This window comes from Anabas testudineus, chromosome 22 (genome assembly GCF_900324465.2).
Source record: "Anabas testudineus chromosome 22, fAnaTes1.2, whole genome shotgun sequence".
Lineage (NCBI taxonomy): Eukaryota > Metazoa > Chordata > Actinopteri > Anabantiformes > Anabantidae > Anabas > Anabas testudineus.
The window spans coordinates 3,329,517-3,352,370 of record NC_046630.1 but is presented as its reverse complement, the minus strand read 5'-3'; the positions used below and the strand labels follow the sequence as shown (position 1 = coordinate 3,352,370).

Here is a 22,854-nt window from a genome sequence, read left to right as displayed (position 1 = left end):
GGCATTATCCAGCAGTCTGCAGAGGATGCCTTCACTTAGTGCATGGCCTATGAGTTTTACGCACATCATTACAATGACATGACAAATGAGGGAAGAGCAGCGAGTTGTGGTGCCCTGAGGGGTTCCCGTTGCAAATGGCAATCGACGGGGGCTGATGATATGATATGATGGCTGCAATAGCCTTGTATGATGGTGATGATGAGACTTGATGTCTGGGCGGCTGGCAGGAAAGGTGAAGGAGGGAAGTCAGACTGGCTGTGGGAGAAAGTATTTATATGGAAGATCCATATTTGTCTAATCTCCTCATGGCCAAGCCTGCCAGACAGCACCCACAGTATTTAGAGAGCAGAGCCAAGGCCTATCTTTGCCCCTCATTGACTCTTTACAGCCTGGCAGCCTTCCAGAAGCTGACAGGCTGGCTAAAATGGTGAGGAAGGAGAAATAGGGATGAATGTCACCAAGGGTGACTGGCATTGGGTTGAAGTGCAACAGAGCAAGAGATCTTGAAGGATGGAGGCAGCTGATGTAGGAGTAAGAAAAGGTAGATAAGCGTTGTGGATTTCAGATCCACATGCTCTCATTGAGAGGAGGTACCAGTGCCGGCCGCCTATCAGTGACACTGTGTATGCAGCAGCCAAGCACAAGTAAATGATGGATGGCATGTTATTGCTCCCACAGGTCTCGCTGGGCACAGTTCCAGTATGATTGCCAACCCTCTGAGCAGAGCGCCAGTGGCTGCAAGCAGGAGAACTATGGAGCATGCCTACTTGCATACACCGGCCTGATAGGTAAGAAGTAAATCTTTCTATGTCAGCTCATGCTCGCCTACCTGTTTTGATGGATCGGGAGCCAAAAGGTTTCAGGAGGAGGAAAGTGGAGAGCAGACAAGTGTGTTGAACAGGACTTAAAAGAATGAATCAAGGATTGTGATGAGAAGTGTGGTTCAATGATCGATGGAGTGCTGATTAATGTGCCTGCAGCGTGCCTCGCAAAGTTGTTGGCATTATAAGTAGTGCAATTACAACTATTGACCGCTGTTTTGAGAGAATTATCCCTGATGTGACAATGAGTGGGAGTAGGTAGAGGTGTAGAACATGGCTTATTGTACTTTAGATAAAAACTTAACAAAAGATCACGTAATGCACCAAACATTGTTGAATTACCACTCATTCTAACATGTCATTATGGGACAACAATACCACACTGAACTGCTGCTAAAACAAGTAAAAAGAAAAAAAGGCTGTTTAGTTTGTGAGAGGCTGAAGGAGACTGATAAAGGAAGACAGAGATAGAAGGCTGTGCAGCAGTGATTGGCCATTCTAGACAACTGAAGAAGAAGTGCAACTCGAAGGTGTTGTTTGGAAGTCTGGGACCCCAAAAATCGATGGAGTTAAATCAGGACTTTTTGCCACAGTGCCTGTAAAGTGCAACAATTTTATTTCCTACCTTCTTTAAAAAAATACAAGCTACAAGTCTACATTAACCCTGCCAGAGACTGACTTCCCAATCATTTTCTGGTGAAAACCTCTAAAGGCAAAAAGGAATAAAAAAGTGCCCGACTTTGCACTGCAGGCCATGAAGTTATCAAAGGTCACCAAGCTGCCTGGCCCAGCGGAAACATAGGTGCTAAAAGAAAGCTAAACAACTGCTTTCTTTTCGTTCTCTGCAGACTTGATGCTGTGAGATGTGTGTTGTAGCATCTAATATTACAGATCAAGAGAAGGATGATGTGCAAGTGGGTTCTCTTTTTATGCAATATGATTAATACATCCCCGAAAGGAAAACACAATTATTTGAACTGATCTTATTAATTATGAGTATTTTTAGCCTGTAACATGTTGTTAATAATGTCTTTTTAAAACAGGAATCACACGTGTTACATACATTTTTGTTGGCTCAGTTGTGTCGAGCCCTATTAGCAATTGGTATTGAACTAATCAGCATCTGGCCACGAGGCTGTCAGCTTAACTAATCTGCCGCTCTGTGTCTTCGTCCTTATATACACACTCTCATCTGTTCCTCCTTTGAAATTCCTCTCACTTTCTCTCATTGAATACATTTGCATGCACACTAATAACTCAGTCTTAACCTGATTAAGGAAATGCTGTAATGTTAGAAATTGCCATATGTAAACGCTTTTATTTGATTATCGTAATCAGGGTAAGGTCATAGTCAGGCTAAGCATAACGAGATTAAATCAGCCAGAATTCTGCTCAAAACATTCAGTTTGTTGGGACATTAAACTCATCTGTCAGACAGTCGTTTGCATTTCTTTGGGAACGACACATTTTAGGAGGTGTTTAGAAGAGCAGTGTTGTTCAGAGTGACACATGAGAAGCAGGAACAATAGAGGGACAGCAAGAAGATGTTAAACATTCAGTTCACTTCATCCAAATCACACTGATTACTCCCTGCGTATGTGACGCTGCGGTCAGACTCAGGAAAGTGCAAAGTTGTATTAGTTTAGTGTACCTATAAATAGACAGACCTGTGCCGTTTCCCTCTCTCCTCCCCTCTACAGGAAGCACAATAACTCCCAACTACCTTGACAACTCCACATCCAACGTGGGACCCTGGTGCTCCTGCGCAGCGAGCGGCAACCACAGGGAACAATGCAGCGACTTCCTCGCTTTTTTCCATGACAATGTCTGCCTGAGTAAGTAACAGCTGCAGAGAGAGACCTCTGGCAACACAATAACAACAACAACAAGCCCAACAAAGAACCAGGACAAGTGTCAGAATTAAAGTCTTTACTTGTGAACAAAATAATCCGTGACACTTCCATACTGCAGACGTTCTTTGATGTGCTGGGAAGCAAACACGAGTCAGCCTAAACCCACTTAATGGAAGTTTTTACATGTGCTGCTATGTAGGGCTATGAGTTACAGACACGCCATCAACAGGACTGTAGCACCAATTATTTCCCTTTGGTTAACAGTGTAAGCTCTCATTTAGTACTTCTTTCTTTTTGAAAAATGACGTGCTCCTCTGGTTTCCTTTCTCATGATTAAACTTAACCTTTCTAGGCTTATGGAGACATTTATGATCTTAGAAAAGCAACCTTTGGGAGTGACCTGCTAGTGACATCAGACCACCACAGTTGCTGGTGTTTACTTCCCCCCCAACAAATGAAACTTGCAGACAGTCAGCTGAGTGATGGAAGCAGTGACCAGACACTGAAACAATGCAGCTGTTGGTGCACAGTAATGTGTTATGACGCGCAATATAGCTTTGATTGGATTATGTTTAGAAATGTATCACTGCAGCTTAAACTATTTCTGACGGTACCAACACATCTCTTTTAGTGGCAGCAAAGTCCTCAGTGACACATCAGCTGTAGTTCATCACTTCAGCTGTTACGTAAGAATTATCCACCGATCCTCTTTAGTCTTTTACCTTTTGTTGTAACATCTATTGATCCAACAACAAAACAGCTGTGGCGATGGATCATCCCGCTGAATGAGTGATCGCACGAGTGACAGAAGAATGACACCGATGACATAGTAATACAAACTGTAGCCGCTGGTGTCACAGCAGGCGCTGGAGTTTATTCTGGGTTATTATTTTTTCGAACAACAAAAGAAGACGAGTTCTTACATTGCTGTCGGCATGAATAACAACACCGGTGACAGTACAAAGCAAATTGCAGCGACTGTTGTGTGGTAACAAAACAGAATGGCCCTTTATGCAAGGTTAGTTCAGCTATAACAAGATATTTTAAGCATTAATTCTTTAAAAAAAATTGTGGAGATTAATATCAAATTTAATGATGCTCTTAATAGACATTGACAGCCTTTACACTCACACACACACTTCAAAAACCAGCGTTCCTAGTTGAGGTCACTAACCACGCTGCGTGCAGCATTCAAAGCTACAGAAAACAGCTAAGGACATACTGTGTGACTACCAAATCACAGAGTGGTTGAAGACACACTGCTTTTGTAGCATGACACTGATGCGTCTCTCTCTCTGGTAGAATGATGAATTCACGATTCCCCCAGTTATGGCAAATTGACTTGGTCCTGAAGCAGCAGCCACATCCATGTGGGATGTTCTTTTAGTGGTGTGGTGTGGATGTGTGGACCCCTAGAGCCTTAGAAATAGCTTTGTAACCCTTCCCAGACTGATCAGTGCAGTTTGGTAATGTCTTTGGATGTAGTATCTGAGTGGGCCGATACTTCCTGCATGCCTAGTTGGTAGTACACCACCTGTTTTATTATTAGTTTGCTTAGGTCTCTTTGGCTTTTGTTAGATTTTTATCAGATATTAGGAGTGATAGGAGTAGATTTTCACACGCTGTATATTTATCTCCACCTTTGGTATAAAAGTAAACGATTTGTCAGGTGTTTGTGCATACAAGGCAAGACATTTATTTCAAACTAACCCAGTGGAAAAACGATGAAACAACAGCATCAAAGATGGAGGAAAAAAACACCAAGAAAGGAAAAACAACAAATGGGCTCAAATTTCAATATTTCCCATTAGAGGCATCACTTGTATTAATTGCGCTCCACCATGGGATCATCATTTGAAATGCTGTAATGGATTTTAATGAGTTAGTCAGTGCTTGAAACTTGCAGCTGCAGATTGTGGAACAATAAAACAATGTTCTTGGTTGCCAGAAAAACTGAAAATCAGTTAATACAGATATTTGTGATGGTTTGGTGAGTTGTGTTTAAATCGCTGTTGAACCTAAACCTAATAAAACCTAAACCACAGCATTTATGATGAATTAGATGTATTTTTAAGAGGCCACAGATAAATGATGTTGGCGGTTGGGATGTCACATCAGATCAGACTAGATGTCACATCTGCATCTTAGGGGACAGATGGTTTTGTTTAATATATAATGTGTTGTATTTCAATGTATATATATTTACATTTCCATACAATCGTTGCAATAATTTGGCAAATGGCAGCTTATTGTAGTTGTTTTCACCAGGTAGCAGCAGTAGCTATTGAGCTCTCTGTATCCTTATCTATGGATTATCTGTGTTAAATTTATTCTTTTTTACCAATTTCATACAGTATATGTGTCAGCTGCTTGATAGATGACTTTATTTCCAGTGAAGCTCCTCCTGTGCATCCTGCAGCCAGGACTCAGGCTTGCGAAGGCAGCTCCTGCGTGCTGTTTACTGTAAGCTCCTTAGAGATCCAGAAAAACAAACCTCAGACTGACTGGCCCCATTTTCCTGTCTCCGTGCAAAAAAATAAAAAAGCACTCCTCTTCTCCTGCCCGAGCACTTGGCTGAAGCCAAACTGTGCATACGTGATAATAAGGATGAACGAGTTTCTAATGGGGAAGGCGATTCATGGACCAGTGATGCAGGTCGTGCTCTCATCTCAATTGGAGTTCAGTCTCGTTTGCCAGGCACAGGCAGGCCATGCTTCTATTTTGGAGGGTAAAGTGTATATAATGATTTGGCAATGGGAGTTTGGAGTAAAGCCAATAGTTGCGGGATGATTCCACTCCCGAATGTTTTTCTTTCCCCCTTGTTTCTCATGTAATCACACTGTACAGAGACTGAAGTGCTGTTAATCTTGACTAGAAAACTCGCCTGCCCTTCATTGATGATTCTGTTTTACAAGTGGACAGCATCAGTATCAATTAAATGAATCCTCCTGGTCTCATTTGGTGGTTACATCTTTTAGCGAGTGAATTCAGGGTTATTTTGTGCGCAGGGCCCCCCTATGTTGTTGCTCTGGGCCGTGCTTGCTGAGACAGGACTTCAGATGGCCTTTGATGACTTTGTAATTGAGCGTAATTTGGTTTCCTGCCTCCAAACTAATGAGGTGGACAGAGAGAATAGTGGAAGGGAAGAATACAGTCGTTTGCAGATAGGAGAAGGGGAAAACTGCAGGAAAAGAATCTGTCTGGAGTGAGCAAACTCTGGTTTTAAAAACAGCTGTCACAGTGATAAAATTCACATCACTATGAGTGATCAGAACAGTGGGTTTTGGACTTCTTTGTACGCTTAAGGCTGAATGCATCAGGGGAAAAGTCACAGAGCAGATGGAGGTGAAGCTGATTTATTTCTGCAATTATTATCTCGAAGTTAAATTGGTAATGAAACAGGGAAAAGTGAGGGTGACCAGCAATATCTCAGGCAGCCTGGGGACAGAGAAGGGGTGTGCACAGAATGTGCTCTGCAGTGTGGCTCTGGGGGAAGTTGTAAAGTTTGAAAAAAAAAGAAACCCTCAGGGTGAAGCTAAAAAGTCAAAGAGATGTGAGATGGTGGTGCCTAAACAGCCATGTCCAAACATTTACAAAGGAGCTGTCACAACAGTTTACCACTGAAGATATCAATTGGCACTTCATCTTTGCGTGACAGTGGGTGGCGAGGCACGGTGGCGAGCAGCTGGAGTTGCACCCCTCGCTTCTCTCATCCGTCAGCCTGCCAGGGGATCACTGCATGCTGCCGAGAGCTAACTGCACACTTTCAGCGTAGAGGCACACTTTCCCACCTGTCCTACCAATGCTAATGACCCACAGCACCATTAGCACGCTGGTCCACAGTCTCTACTCCAAGGTGCTGATGTATACAAACCCTTAGCCGAGCTCAATCTGTTTTCCTCGCTATTGACTCGTTTCTGTTGTGTTGCAACTTGCAGATTCCCTAATTAGCTGCAGAGCTGGGAACACGAGCGTTTGGGCCACCCATCCACCACCTATATCTCTGTGTAGTAGTTGATCCTCAGTGTTGCACCAGTGGAGGGAGTAAAATCAGGGTTCTGCATTGATTGCCTCTGAATTTTGTTTGCAATGGCAAACTACCTCAAGAGGATGGATCAATTTGTTATGATCCTGTGAGAAATCAATATTTGTGTGTCACGCCCTGATACTCCACTCGAGGCTTTGAAATCCCATCACTAATAACCAGTCAGTCGCTTCTGAAGTCTGGGGGGTTTTTGCTGGAAACAGATGGAATAATGGTGTGATTTTTATGTCTAAGCACCCACATCCATCTTACACTATAAGCTGGGGAGAGTAATTGATGAATCTCTCATTCATGTCTTCATTTCAGCATATTTTAATTGAAATGACTTTCATGCTAACGTAATTGCTGCCGAGTAGTTCATTAGCTGAATGAAAATGAATGCTTACAGAATATTAATTCATCACATCATCATAAGTCATTCTGGTTGTGGTAAATCCAAAAATGTAATGTAATTGGTTTCCTCTGGGGTGTATAAAACCCTATAAATCCAGCAGACAGTAAATTAAACACAGTACAGACTGTACATACTGTAATATCCCTCAGAGCCATAGCGAAAGTGGCCCATTTAAATATTCACCACAATCATTACATCATGTCATTAAAGACAGCTAAAAGACTGACTCTCGTTTTGAATCCATTTTAAGGGAACTAAAAGTCCAATCTTGCTTTTCTTTTTTCTTTAAATTGAGGGTTACGATTGTATGACTTTTTTTTTTTCTACCATCTGACTTTTCTGTGTCACCACTTACAAAAGTAAGAGGTTGAACAAAAATTGGCCATCCAGAAAACGGAGTCTTCTTCGCTTGTATCTGATACTCCCTAAATCATCTGTTAAGGGGTGACAGTCAAGCCGTGAAACATTATCTATTTCAGTCGAGTGAGGATTAAAACTCCAAACACTGAAAGCATCTGTTTATTTAATTAAATTATATCCAGATTTAAGCATCTGTTCTTTTTTGCACCTGTGAAAGAGGAAAATCTGTAAAGATTCACATTCCTTCAGTCGTCAGCATAAATATGAAGCTATTTCACTGGATTAACAGCAATGACACTGAGTGTAAAAATGTGGACTGATATACAGTACTGTGCTCTACAGTCACGTAGACAGTTGTATGTTAGTACATTAGCTAGTTGGGAACTTTGCTGTGGCTTTTGGTGCTGAGCAGGTAGATTGATCATTGATTAAACTGGAAACTATAGCAGCTTTAAGAGAGGGATGTTTTTTTTTTAATCACAACAGACCTAGAACAAGACTGAATAATGGACGTTCTTCTTTTACCATTTAATCTTTGTCATATGGTGTAATGAAAGCTAGATGGTCGACCCCACCTGCTGCTCACCACCCAATTTACACAGTTTTATGTCAAAATTCATTAAACATGCTCTGAAAATGGTCCAATAAAAATAAAATCAGCTCTGGAATAAACTGCAATTTCACTAAATGTTGCTTTTAGTGAAATAACATCATAGCAGCAGCAGCATGAAACAGCACAACTTTAATTTTGCTGCTTTTGTTCAACATCATTGTTCACTGCTGGCAAATCCAAACCACTTTAACATCACATTTGTTTGGTGATCAGATGTTATGACTCAGCTGTCACACTGCCGTGGCTAGCGGAGTGTTTATGCGTTCAGTCATTACTTCAAGACTTGATATTTACTTCTTCTGTGAGTAATGATGTCAGCCATATTCAGTGGATTAATCAACTTTCTCAAGTGCCACTAATGCATATGTTTGCTGCATCATGCTGTCAGTAACAGCCTCTTGAGACCTAGTAATTCATTTTTGTCCTCCTAGAGGACATGTGTTTCTCTTCTGCATTTCAACAACCATGCAGCCTACAGTGTTGAAACTTGTGTTTTTGTTTAAAGGACAGCCTGACTTTCCCAGTGAGATCCCAATAAGAACCTCGGGATGTTGTTAAAGCTAGAAATCTGATCTGGTGGAGTTAGCTGTAAATAGTAAATTTGTACTGATGTGGTAGGTGGATACAGCAGTTTGGGATTATTGACGGGATGGTTCCTACTGTTCACATGTTGAAGTGTTTTTGAACAAGATACAGGACTCTAAGTTCCTCCAGATGACCGGAACAGCTGTAGTTTTATACAGTTAAGAAACCGAAGCATCGTGAAGCACTTTATCCTGTTCTAAGCTGATAAATTTAATGAAAGTACAGTGCCACAGCCATATTTGTTCCAATTAGCTAAGCTTCACTGGGTTATTGGCTGTATTTTTGCATCGTCATCTTGTGCCGTGGTTATGATCACTAGCCAAAAGTTGTAAATGTTCTATTGTTTATTTATTAATTAGGCTTTTTGTTATCCAAAATTTTATCCGAAAGCTAAGTTGCAAAGAAAAGAGACAGGCACAACAACAGTCAGTGACTGAGCCCTCCCCTTCTATCCAACAACTCTGTGTTTAATTGTGTAAGTCATAAAAGATGTCATTAGTGAAATGGTTTTACTTCAAGTTTGTTTTGTAAAAATCCTTATTCCTGTCATCATCAGTATTTCATAACAACCGTTTTTTACTGTTCACTTCTATAATTGCAGTAGAGGACTTTGAGCAGATGCTGGGAGTTTGTGTGCGTCTGCCCGTGAACCTGTGCAGTGCTCATATTTTACTAAAGAGATTCCTGCTGGGTTGAGAGGGTCTCAGAGTGTATGTCCTTGTTTTTCACTGAGTGAATGAAAGTATTGGAAAATATGAAAATCCTGCAGCATAATTCATATAATTTTGACCTTTCTTTAAAATCAGTCATTGTGCATAACATCAAACATTATGCATATCATTTTCATCTTTATTGTGGATTGCACAAGGCATGAATTTAAACTAAGTATGAAGGACCTTCACTTCCAGGACTATATCAGTCATCAAGTACATGTATTTTGAGCAAATTAATCTCTGAATGATTCTGGAATTTTTAACTCACTGTCCTGTTAGCCAAGGCTATTCAACTGGTTAATGGAAAATTTGAGCAGCAAATGGAGAGCACGGGCCAGAATATAAATACCACTTTAATGATACTTAAAGGTTTTCGTCTGTTCCAGGCTCCTTTGATTCTGTGCTACAGAAAATGTAAAATCTCTTTTACCGACATTTTTTACAGACAATACATATCCTTAAGAGAACAGGACAAGAAAACCAAATAGAAAATTGTTTTATTTTATTTATTTTTTTACATTTAAAGAAGATATATTGCTTTATATCCCTATTGCTAGATAGGCTGATGTGAGCTACAGCCAGTACTTCTGCAGTACAGCTAATACTACTACTAATACAGATGGGGAGGTTGCTGAATATATGTAGGATTCTTGCCATTTTCCATCTTAATTTCCATTTTACACATGGGGAAGTGAATTTCTGCTCACACAACACCTCTTTCTCTCTTGTGTAATGGCGTGCAGCAGTGTTCAAATGTGCAGACTGCAATGATTTTTGCTTTTTGAATACCCTATTTAAACTTTTTCCTGAGGCATCTCAATAACCTGTTACACAGTTTTAGGTCGTTTCTTAAACTGGTGACCCAGAAAGGGAACACGATGTGTGAATTTCCATTATTCAGAAATCTACTTGCCATGGTCGGAGCATTCAGTGCTGTTTGGGGAACAGTAGATCAAACCTTAGTGGCCTCTTGTCTGTTTCAGTACAACTTAGTGAAGTGGCTGATGAGACAGTGATTTTTATTTAGAAGTGTTGACAAATGCAGTTTGAAATTAATGTGTCAAACTAAACTGACTCACTGAAAGGTTGGGCTGTCTTCACATGCCATGACCGCATTATAATTACAGTCCCCCAGTACATAATTATAGAGTGACCAATCACATTACAAAGAGTCATGCAGGAGGCAAAGCAAAAGTAAACTAGACACGATGACTGATGTGAAAATGAGCAAAGTTTTACCATTTAGCAGCCAGATGACAAGAGCAGTGTCAACGTGATCTATTAAACTGCCAGTCATGCCTCTTTTAAAATGACGTCTCTGCTGCTCTTGTGTCCTAGAAAATGCCATCCTGGCCTTCGGGAATGGATCAGATGTGAAAACAAGCGCCAGCCAGCCTGGGATGTCCAGTCCAGCGACAGACAACCAGAGTCCGCACTTGGCAACCACTGCCCCGGGCATTTCCATGGAAACAGAGCAGAACATTCTGCGAGCACAAATACCTACTCAGGTGAGAAGAGACGGGAGGCTGAAAGTGCCATATAGAAACAGAGAACTACTAATGTGGCTGCAGATATGTTTGTTTTAATATAGGGATTTACAGAATCTGCATAATTCAGACACTAACGTAGTCACACTCAGACATGGCTGATAATAAGCCCTAGGTTTGTTACATTAGAGTTCAATCTATGGGATTTACGAGGCCCATATTTCTTTTCGGCACATAAATAATGACCTGACAACACTAATCAATTAGCATATAATAATTCTGCACTAAAACATTCAAAAACAACTGCAGTTTATGGCCATGACTCCTTAATTTTGGTTATTAGATAATGAAGATAACAGCAAATTTGTCCTTTAAGAGAAAAAAGGTAGATTTCAATAGAAATAAAAGAGTAAACAAGGCTAAAAAATGTAGCACAGTTTCTAAAGACTAACCAAATTAGTGTGTATGTAGAAACATTTGAAAGAAAAAATATGTGAACTCTGACATGATTCTGCATTAATGATGATAAAATGTGATCTGATTCAAACAAAAGATAATGATAAACTATTAAAATGCTTTGAGTCTTTACTCAACATTCCACAGCACATACTGGTTTAAGTTCTGGGCTATGACCAAAAAGGCATTTCTTTCTTTAAAGTAATTCAGTATTAGATTTACTTTAATGTTCAGGGTCATTGTCTGACCCTGACCGGTGTCCTGTAAGATACCTTATAAAGTCTGGAATTAATTGTCCTCTTGATTATGGCAACCTGTCCAAACCCTCCAAGTCCCTGAACTGCTGGAAGTGGTTTTCATGTTTGTATGCAGAGCTCTTCAGGCATGAAGTTAGACAGCTTCCTCTGTAGTGACCTGCCATAGACTCAATGTATGATGTACCTAGGGATGAAAAGATTAAGAGATGTCACAGTAAACCACAGTTCATGATAGTTAGTACTGATGTGCATTATATTTTTAATTACATTTTCATGCTGTTTTATCTCTACATACATGTAGCAGAGACTAGAATAGACAGTTAACCAGTCAATTACTCCTTGAAGCCTTTAGCTGTTACTTTTCTTTTACCTTGTCACTCACCTTCAGCCACAGAACTAAAAACATATCCTCTTATAGCCATTAATAATATTTTTAACTAGGAATCCTACATATCTGCAGATTGTTCTTGTGAACATGATTTATTTATTCCATTATTCTGGGATATGTTGAATGATATAATCAGTAATAACAACAACAATCTGTTGTTGATAAAATAACATAACGTTCTGACCATGTTTAAAGGCAGATAATACTTCCAATTCCACTTACTTTTTCTCAACAATTGATTCCAGTCAGACCATTAATTCTGTGCAGCGGTAAAATTCAACAATCAAAGTCAAATATAAAATAATCTAATGAGAATGGAAGAGTTGTAAACAGTTGTGCATTATACACTCAGTGGCTACAGCTGTACAATCCAACACAGCAGCTCTACCATGAATTTAACTTTTACAAGGTTATAAATCCTCAGTTTTTGTCAGATATTCTACAATGTTTATTATTCAAGTCCTAATCGTGCACATTATATTAAGACAACCCCAGCACAGCTCCACCACTAGTGTAGAGATCTTTGAGGACTTTAGTTTGTCACATGTCTTACTGCCAACATAAACACATAAATGCTTCATCAATAGAATAAACAGGTTCTGTAAACATCATTAATGTAACTCATCAAATGAAGTAGTAAATAACTGCTGAATATATATTTTAATGAGGAAACTGTTTTGCAAGTTTAAATAATGAGCAAAAATGTATAAACAATATAATTTGCTTCAGGCTGTTCCATGCTATCTAATGGAAACCAAAACATATATATTGACAATCTACTAACAGATATAAATAAACTAGATAAGCATAATGTATAACTAGGCCACTTACTGTATTTCTAGCTAAAGAATAAGGTCAGAAGCCCAAATTACACGTTGTCTCTCATGATTGTTTAAACAGTCTGTATCATCCTCTAACTGCATTAGATGTAATATGATGGCACAGAGATGTAGTAAACAGGGGAGAGACATTTTCACCTTATAGTCAAGTATCAATTCAGGATCAAATAAAGTGTCACAGAGTCAACTCTAGTCAGAGGTAATTAAACCAGCAAATTAGCTCTGGACAGCTGCCTTAGTCTCATCATCAGACGTATGAGTCTTCCTGTCACATTAAAACAACTCTGATAAATCAACTAAAATTAAATTAGCACCACAGACGGGGCCGAGCATTTCAATCAGATATGGTTTGTCTACAGGAGGAAGTGAAGCTATAGGAAAGATGGACTCACAGTTTTACATATCTGTAATAGAAGCTAACTGTAGTGTAAACTACTCTATGTGCCTACGTAAACTGCTTTACCCTCACAAACAACCTCTTACTATATGAAAACACAGGGTACGGAGCACCAACAAATTTGTTACCACTAAATGTGATTATAAATTATTTTTAGCATTTTAGCTGTGCACGCCACCCCAATTTGACATCAGACAACAGAGACAAACTGCAATATTTCACTTGTAATATTAAAATAATACTCTGAACCTGAATCCAGAACTGCAGTGAAGATCTGCAACACAAAAATTCTACATGTTTCATGCAATATTTTTAACCAATAACCTAAATTAAAGCTGACAGTCTTCATCTTGTTTCATTTCAAATCAATTGTGGTGGTGTACTACATAACACAGTTCAAGCTTCACATGGCACTTTAGAACACCACAGAGGTCCTAAACTGTCAGCTCACATACATGTCTCAAACATTTAAGCCATTTATGGTGTAAGATTTTTCTATGTAACCAACACAAAAAGATTATTCCTGACTGAGCCATGAGCATTAAGCATTTTTTTTTTTTTGTCTTTCAGTTCCAATTCCAACGCTACAAACATCTTCTGCGTAGTTTAGTGTACGAGCTGCATAACTCAGTGGTTAGCACCACTGACTTTGGTATGATAGAGGGTGGGTTCGATTCCTGGTTAGGACAATATTAGTGCTCTAATATCCACAAGAAACACCTGATGTCACAACTAGAGATTAATGAGGTACAACACAAATGCTACGGCAAGGGGGAGCCAGGACGACAGGTCAGTGGGGAGATATTGTCGTCATCATCCTCCCCAGATATTTTGGGTCCAACAATTAGCAAGTTACCAAGAATAAGTAGTGTGAATTGTGGCTTAATTACATAACAGCATCATAGCATTGGATCAATGTGGAGCAGAGATGGACTGCTGTAGCATAGATGCAGAAGGTTTGGGGTTCAGCCCCCATTTGAGCAAGACACTCCATGCTTAAAATACAGAGGACCAACTTCATCATCTGCAAGATGCATCAAGTGCATCTTATCGCTGCTTGTCTCAATTATTCAAACTTACATATGTTGTTAAAAAATTGAAGATGTCTGATTACAATATTTATCGATTACCTTTTAGGTAAATGAGAACGACAGATTGTGGGGCGACGAGGGAGATTCAACCCTTCCATCTCCAGGCTTGTCAGACCACGGAACTGAGCCCATCTGCCTGTCCCTGCTGCTGGGCCTCAGCTGCCTGCTGTCCATCCTGCTGCAGCTCTCTGACCAATAAGAGGTCTATAGTCACCTGGCCTCTACGGACAAAACTCCAGACACAAGGGGAGGGTGGGGGTGAGAGAGAAAGAGCCATTTCTATGTGTCAAATGACAGAAAATCACCCTTAATCTTTTTTGTGAATCATGACTCAGAGCAGATGTGTTGCGAAGCCCATGCCCTTGAAGAGACCGCCAGAAAGGGTTCCACTACAGCACCATGGATAGGAGGAAAAAACAGGAAGTACACACTTATTTCTCGCTTTACATCAGCCCAAACTTGAACTGTTACACATGACACACTTCACTCATCTTAAAATGACATCCAAGCTACATTGAAAAGGGCCCATGGGTACAGAAGGTGTACAGTGAAGAGACACTGACCATGCAGTGCAAGAAAATTATAAAACACAAATTTAAAACAAAAAAAAAGATGTTTTTTTTTCCTTGAACATTCCTTGATGTAAAAGAAAAATATTGTATGTTAAGACGTTTCTCTCAGATGAACTGTGATGAAGTATTACACAAGATTTAAGGTGGATGTGTGTATTCGTCCACACGCCGCACTCATTCAGCTTTGCTCTTTATTTCAATGCCACATTTTTCACCATAATTTTGTTAGCTGGATTAGATGGAAGCACATGTTACTGAGTTAAATTACAATTTGACTTTTTGTTGTTGTATTTAAGGTTCTAGATATGAAGAGTTAATTTCCAAATAAAGAATATATGTAGAGAAAATTTAAATTTAACTTTTCAACAAAATTATGGCCGCCAGAGGTCTGCTAAAGTATTTTTGTCAAACAATGACCTACATTACTTAATAGCCTTTAATATATTGTAAATTGCTTTACTTTTAATGCTAACTTGGGAAGAAGACTCTTCATATATTCATTAAGCTTTAAGTGTGAACACCTGACAAATGTTTGGTTCTGTTCGTCGTCGGAAATATAAAAAAAAAAAAAGTCGTGGTTTTGGTGAAGCAACGAGATGGAAACAAGTTTATATTTTTTAAATGTGTGTGGACTTTGCCGCAGAAAAAAACTTATCTATCGACGAGTTTGTGACCAATCATGCTTTGCCATTGCGGGAGGACTGGTGGAAAACAGATGAGTTTTGATGGATGAACGGACGCATCAGTCTTTTGAGAAACTCATGACAGGAAGGTGGGGAGCCATGTTGGCCCGCCACCTGCTGGGACTCTTCGCTTAATGTGGACGTCAAAGGATTTACAATATGCACAGCTCTGCTTTGTGATGCGTACACAACTATGAAAGTCTCAAGAGTTAAATGTGTGGCGAGAGACTGGTTAACAGGGAATGTGTCATCTTTAAAACTGCCATTGGATTCTGTTATCCATTTGTTTCACTGCATTGTTAAATGACAACATATGCTGGTTTTTTTTAACATAAAGAAAGGGAATTTTGTTGCTATATAAGCCCACCTGGTGAAAACACATTCTAGTTGAAGATGGACCTAAAAGCTATCAAAATATAAGATCATGATAATGGATCAGCACAAGAGTCGTTGGATTTTGCCAGCCAAGTTCTAAAAGAAAAACATGTAGCTTTGAAATTAGAGTCAAACGGCTGGAAAGACGACAACATTCACATTTAACATTTTCTTACTGACCTCTAATAGTATCGACACATGCAGAAAGTTTTGTTGTATTTGCCCAAATGGGATAACAACTGTCCCAAAATTGCTGTCTGGCAGCAACTGGACAGACCAGTTGCCACTGAACTGCAATTCTGGGATAACCATGACCTGTATGGCTGAGAATTTTCACATTTCCTACAACTGTCTGAAAATATAAAGAGACAATTTAACATTTAAAATGAATCTGTTTTCTTTTTCACTGCATATTTAAGTAATGCCTAGTTTTCAGGTTATAGTTACAAAGTACTTTTACTGCAAATCTCTATTCCCACTCATACGTTTTCCTGCTATTTCATGATATAGTTTAAATTATGCATTATTATTAGCTAACTAACCTGTTTGGAGTAGTTTTTGCCACACAACATTAACATAATATTACATTGTTGTTGCAGTCAATGTGTCAGCAAACAGTTGCCAATTTACAAACTTAAGACATAACAACTTCAGTGTAAATTTGACCGCACAACACCAAAATCTAATTTTCACTCAGTTTAGCTCAATTTTACTGTTGACTGAGAAAAGCAGTCAACTATGTTCACAAGCTAGTCGCTAACTGCTGTTCATCTGAGCAAAAGCAATGTTGTGCTGCAGCTGAAAGAGACGTTACTGAGAATGAGAAGCACAACAGTAAATCTGCTGCTACAACTATGAGCTGAAGAATGATAACACGCTCTGTAGAGCTGATGGACAACCAGGTGATTATTCTGTTTGACACAGTGTTAATATGAAAATAGCAATTACATCAGCTGCACTAAATTATATATGGCAAACTGTGTAAAACTAGCCTGGAGTTATTAAACAACATTTGTGCTGTGATAGCATACGTGATTAAAGAATATAATTTGGCTGCTCTGTTTCAGTAGGTGTCACAAGTGAACACCACTAAATGCAACTTCAAGTAAGAAATTAACTGTCAACTAATTTGTTTGGCGAAACATCACCATTTTTTACAGTCCCTACACCGTAAGTTCTGTCGATTTACCAAAGTAACTGGGACATTACTAATGCAACCACTTCCTTCTGCTAAGTTCTTCAGGGTAAAGCAACAGACGTCTATTAGGAAGATACTATATCTCTTAAGTTTGGGCACATAAAATCAAAACTCTCTGCACAGCTAGATACAGTCCTACTAGATGAAAGTGAGAAAATGTTTTTCCTTGCAATTTTGTTGAACCAACCGTTTAAAATTTCAAATAGGGAAGCCCCCAAAACAGTTATGTGGTTTCACAGTGATAAGAGTGTGAGTGATACCTCGGGTTTTCACAAAGCCTCTGTCTGTTATCATGATGTGTCACCAGCTGAGCTCTGTCGCCCCATTTTGATCGTCCTGTGATTTTTCAGTCAGCGGGCGTCTCGTCCTCTGGCACCGTGAGGTGACTGACCAACCTGCTCCGTGTTCATCTGTGCCGGCAGAAGCCCAGATGTGACATGTGTCACTTCCTGCAAATAAAGACAACACTGTAAATGGAGGTGATTTCTGACCAGTTTTTTTTTTTTTTTTGCAGAGGAGAGGGACATTTTCACCTGTCTAGAAAATGTTGATCCCCTCACAAAATGCGACTCTTGACCCCTGGCCAGATTTGAACTTCAGTCTAACTTAAGCATCACCTCTATGTTTCACAGGAAGTGCCCAATCTTCCCCTCCCCTTAGCGGTGCCCCTGGCATTAGGTTAGAAATACATTTTTCATAACACACAGGGCGTGATTTGTAAAGATGTTATAGTATAGTGTATATACTACACAGTGTATACCATATACAGTATATGATGTCTATAACATTCATACCTTGGGTAATAATAAAGAGGAATAAAAAGGATTTCATCCAAAGTTTTGTTTTCAATATGGCTGATTCTAACATCAGAACTTAAAAAACATGAAGCACAGCTTTATGAACAAACTTCATTTGAAACTTTTATAAATAGGATCCCTGGTGTAAACAGACCTAGAGCGAATTTATGTTTCTTCTAGGTTACTGTGTAGCTTAAGGCTATGGTGCACATTGCAACTGGAAAATATGGCTGAAAGTAAAGGGCAGTAACATAAGTATCATGTAAAAATATCAAAAGTGTCTGACAAGTCTCACTCAGACTTTCTTGTTTAGGGTAAAACAAAAGGCCCAGGCAGTCACCCTTTCACAAAGTGAGACTCCAGCTGTCTGTGTGCCACCTGCGCTATGCATATGGCAGCTGTAATTGGTGCCAGTCTCCATGTTTTGGGTCAATAGCTATGTGGGACACACTTCCTGCTGTGGGGTCTGCGGCTGTTAAAAGGCTAAAAATCTGACCACCAACAAGAAGCTGAGTCCAGTACAAAGTGTGACACTAACCAGTGACTTAAGTTTTTCAGACCTGTGACATTTTTAGGTTCCCAAATAATTTTTTTGGTGAGTACTTCTACATACTGTACTGAGAAAAACTCTTACTAGTTTAATATAATTTAATAGTTTGAAATTAGACTAAGAATAAATGTGAACATATACAGTGGTGCTATAGTTTGTGAACACTTTATGAATTACTTCATGTCTACATAAATGTGACCTAAAACCTGATCAGATGTTCACGCAAGTCCTAAAACCACATAAAGGAAACCCAATTAAACAAATGAGACAGAAAATATTGCGCTTATCTTATTTTATGCCTATGAGTTATTTTATGTCTTGTCACTATTGTGACATCGTTTTGCAGCAGTAACTTAAACTAAACATTTCCATGAACTGTTTATCAGACAAAGCTTTTCATTCAAGCCAAAAAGTTCTACTTTGGTCTAATCTGTCTACAGAACGTTTTTCCAATAGCATTCTGGTTTATCCACATGGCCTGGAGCAAACAGAAAGCAGTCAGCAGTGTTTATTTTGGAGCGTAGCGGCTTCTCCTTTATAACCCTGCACACATTGGTGTTCAATATTTTCATCCTGGAGGACTTAAACACTGACATTAGCCACTGCAAAAGAGGATGGTAAGTTTCCTACACATTTCCCTGAGGCTCTTGGTGTGATCTCTCTCAGGACAACTCCTGAGGAGGGTAATAATGGTTTAATCAGGGTTCTGCAATTGTACACGATCTGCTAAATGATCATCTGGTGGAGGTCAAACTCTTTAGAAACTGGAATATGTCTAAACTATTAGTTAGGTTCCCTACCCCACCAAGAGCTTTCCGAATAATATTTCTGTAAAAAAAAGAAAATTCAATTTAACTAGTTGTAGGAAAACAAGTAGCAACAACCCTTTATGAAGCTCAGGGAGCAAAAGAAGCGGCTACTCTTAATTACAAAATATTAACAAATAAACCTTGAAATATGATATAAATACTTAAAAACTTACCATATCATAGCAGGTGATGCTCTGCCAAACACTGTTACAGGTGTCATTAGATTTGAATTGTGTAGCTCTCTTACACTAAAAGAGGGAAATGGAGTCAAGTTAGTATTTTCAGTGCTGAAACAAACACTGAAAATAACAAAAACATCACAAACATGTAAAAAAAAAGAAAGAAGCAGGAAACTAAGCTGGACTGTGAGAAATTTTCTCTAGACAGCAAAATACAAAATCACGAAACGTTTACTGACCAATCATTTCCATAGTTTCAAATATGGCATTTTGATTATTAACCAAACATCTCAAGCGTCATTATCTAATACCAAACTGACATTTTGCCGTCCCTATTCTGCACACATGAGTTACTGAATTCCTTTCAGGATGCAAGGAAAATGCTGACATACAGAGCTCACAGGTTTGTGTGGAAGCCTTATCAACAGCTTAGTTCATAATAAATAGGGGGAAAAAAGAGCTTAACAGCATCTCAGCACATACTCAGAGTTGTGATATTAAGTGTCTGTAGCTGCCAATAGCCTGATTTGAGTTTGGAAGTTCTACAAACCCTGGCATCCCTATAATCAATATGATGGATGGAAAGTGAAAGATTAACTGAATTTGATGAACTGTTCCTTTAATGAATGTTTCACTGTAAATTTCACAGTCTGCCACCCTGAAGCTCACTTTGTTAATTATTCCTACACCACAAAGGGCTAATTACTCTAAGCAGCAATCTGGAAAACATAAAAAAATACTAATAACATTTTTACAAGGGGCAGTCAGGAGGGAACTTTTACTTCTGCTACAATAAAGCAGATGATTAGGTTAAGATTTTTAATTAAAAGAAAATATCAAACCAAAACACTGCTCTGATCTCAAGTGTTAAGTAGGGTCATAATTACTGTTATCATTGGTGTTGAATAATCAGTTTGTTAGGATGAAGATCTTAGCAATACATAATCATAAGCAGTGGTGGTAAATAGGGAGCTGGTGGAGGAAGTACACCCTAAATAAAAGTATTAATAGCACACTATAAATATACTGCGCTGCAATTAAAAGGCTTGCAATAAAAATATTAAATATAGTTAGGCAAAAAGACGTCCTTAAAGTATTATTAAAGTGACTCTTATACTATTATGTCATTAGATAACTGCCTGATGTAGATGAATTTATTTATATTTATTGTTCTTGCTGAATCAACTGTTTTGTAAAAAAAAAAAAGAAAATAGGGGACAACAAATTGACCAAAATTTAAATTTGTAAAATGATCATTAAAAAAAATGCTTTGCAATAGAAAATCTCTAGTTAGCAACCATCTTCATTTGTTATGCAAATAAAGTTAAAAACTGTAAAATAACTGTAGTGGAGGAGAACTGTACAGTAAAACAACTATGGGTAAAGACTGGCATGACGAGCAAAGGAGAATATAGTATGTTTATTATGCATAAGTATAATCAGTACCACGCCTGCATCATTTGTGGGTTTTGATCTCATTAGTTGGCAAATGACAATATTAGGGTCTACAGTACTGTGCTAAAGTCTTAGGCCACCATTAGATTAGTTGTTTGGGCCTATTACAACTATCTATACATATTTATTTGTTAGACTCTTAGCAACTAGAAAATATAGGACATTTGCACATAGAATTAACAAAAGACTTTTTATCTTCTTTAGGCTAAAATGACCTCTGTAGAGGAGACTGGAGAGGTCAAGGACAAAAATAGAGGCAGAAAACCTGTTCAGGATGCAAAGTTAATTATTCCACAGTCTGAAGAACCCTGATCAGGAATGAAACGATCTTTGGTCTGTGTTTCTACAATAGGCACAGTTTTTCACTCAAATGTCCAAAGATTTTCATACTGTGTTAGGAGAGCTAACTAGCATGACTGGTCCCAGTCAAAGAGCTTTAAAGAAAAACAAACATTACTACGTCTAAAAACCTCAAACTGTTCAAAAGTCACATGTTTAAAACCTTTCCACGGTGCGACCAGTAACCGGAAGTGTTACGTTTTCTGTCCCGGAAACAGTTAACGCTAGCGTTATATTCCAGGAAGGAAAGTATTGGACAAATATACATGATAGCACTTTTAGCTTTGTTTTTTTATATATTAACTATTACTAATATAGGCGTGTTTTCCAATTAACTCCAAGCAGAAATAAGGAGTAAAGAACACAAAACAGAGCAGAGCTCCTGACTCCTTCATCTCGGGTCAACCGGGCGTTCATAAAACAAGAATAAAGACGGTAAAAAAAAAAAACTTACCGTGTGATCCGCCATCTTCATCGTAGCTTTTTTAGTTTAAAACATAATCCCAGGCCGACGTAAAGCAACAAAAACACGTGTTTCCCACCGAAAGAGGGAAATTGTACAAAATAGGCCAAACTGGAAACATGATCCAAGATGGCGCAGGAGTTCTTCTTCTGCTACAGTAGGTCACAGCAGCAGCGGGCTCAGTGCTGCCTCTGGTGGTTTGTTCTCTGTCTGCAGACTGGATTAACATGGTCACTGTTAAAAGTTCAGTAAGAAAAACACCAAACTATCTATATAGGTCATGGTGTAGTGTTTAACAATATTAATTATGATGAAGCACATGTTTATCCAAACTCTGCATTCACTTGGTGTCTTGGTCTTGATAAATAGATCAAAGGAATAGTGTTCTTTCTGCAGATACTAACTGCATATTATTTATGAGTGAAACCTTTTTAACTACTGAGGTGAAAAACATCATCATAAGGCCTAATGTCACCACTCAATAAATGGGATGGAGGGGGGCAGCTAGATGGGAGAAAGTCCTCTGAGAAATGTTGACTAATGGTGATAATATGTCTAATTCTGTCAGCAGGATGTGACAAAAAAAATCATCTGCAATAAGAAAACACAAATGCAGCATTTCTGAGAATTACATTTCAGCGCATAACATTTGCTCAGCAAATTTGAAATACGATGGGGATTTTTTTTCCAGACGTTATTGCCCCTGACAGCTCTGCTGAAAAAACTAAACGAATCAAAGCTGAAGACAGATAATTATATTAGACTGTTTGGTGAAAGCAATAATGACAGGATGACCTGAAAATGGGCAGACGCATGTAAATTCTGCAAAACAATCTCTGCTTACTCTGAGCTGGACTCAGAGGACGAGGGGGAGGAGAAGGGGAGGGTTTCATAAACAAAATCGCCATAATGTGAAGGAGGGGGGAAAAAAGAAAAAATACCATGCTCATTATCAGCCAACTGCTATAGAACAGCAGTGCAGGCTGTCAAAATGATCAGGATGGATTTAGTCAAAGACTTGGAATCAAAGGGCAGCACCTAATCATCTGTTTACACCGTATAGGAGCTCCTGAGGCAGGGAGGGAGAGAAAACGGGGTCAGACAAGGTAGTGGAGAAGGAGAGAGCTAAAGGAAA

General features: G+C 38.9%; 1 protein-coding gene across 1 annotated transcript in view; it reads left to right on the top strand.

Annotated features, from left to right (window-relative positions):
• gfra4a (GDNF family receptor alpha 4a) overlaps nt 1-17,628 on the top strand; it is a 104,894-nt gene extending 87,266 nt beyond the window's left edge. The window contains exons 5-8 of the mRNA XM_026339015.1: nt 679-788; nt 2,522-2,656; nt 10,723-10,892; nt 14,346-17,628. Coding sequence (XP_026194800.1) covers nt 679-788; nt 2,522-2,656; nt 10,723-10,892; nt 14,346-14,498 — 568 coding nt within the window. The 3' untranslated portion in view covers nt 14,499-17,628. The remainder of the gene's footprint in view (nt 1-678; nt 789-2,521; nt 2,657-10,722; nt 10,893-14,345) is intronic.
• Nucleotides 17,629-22,854: the final 5,226 nt, after the last annotated feature.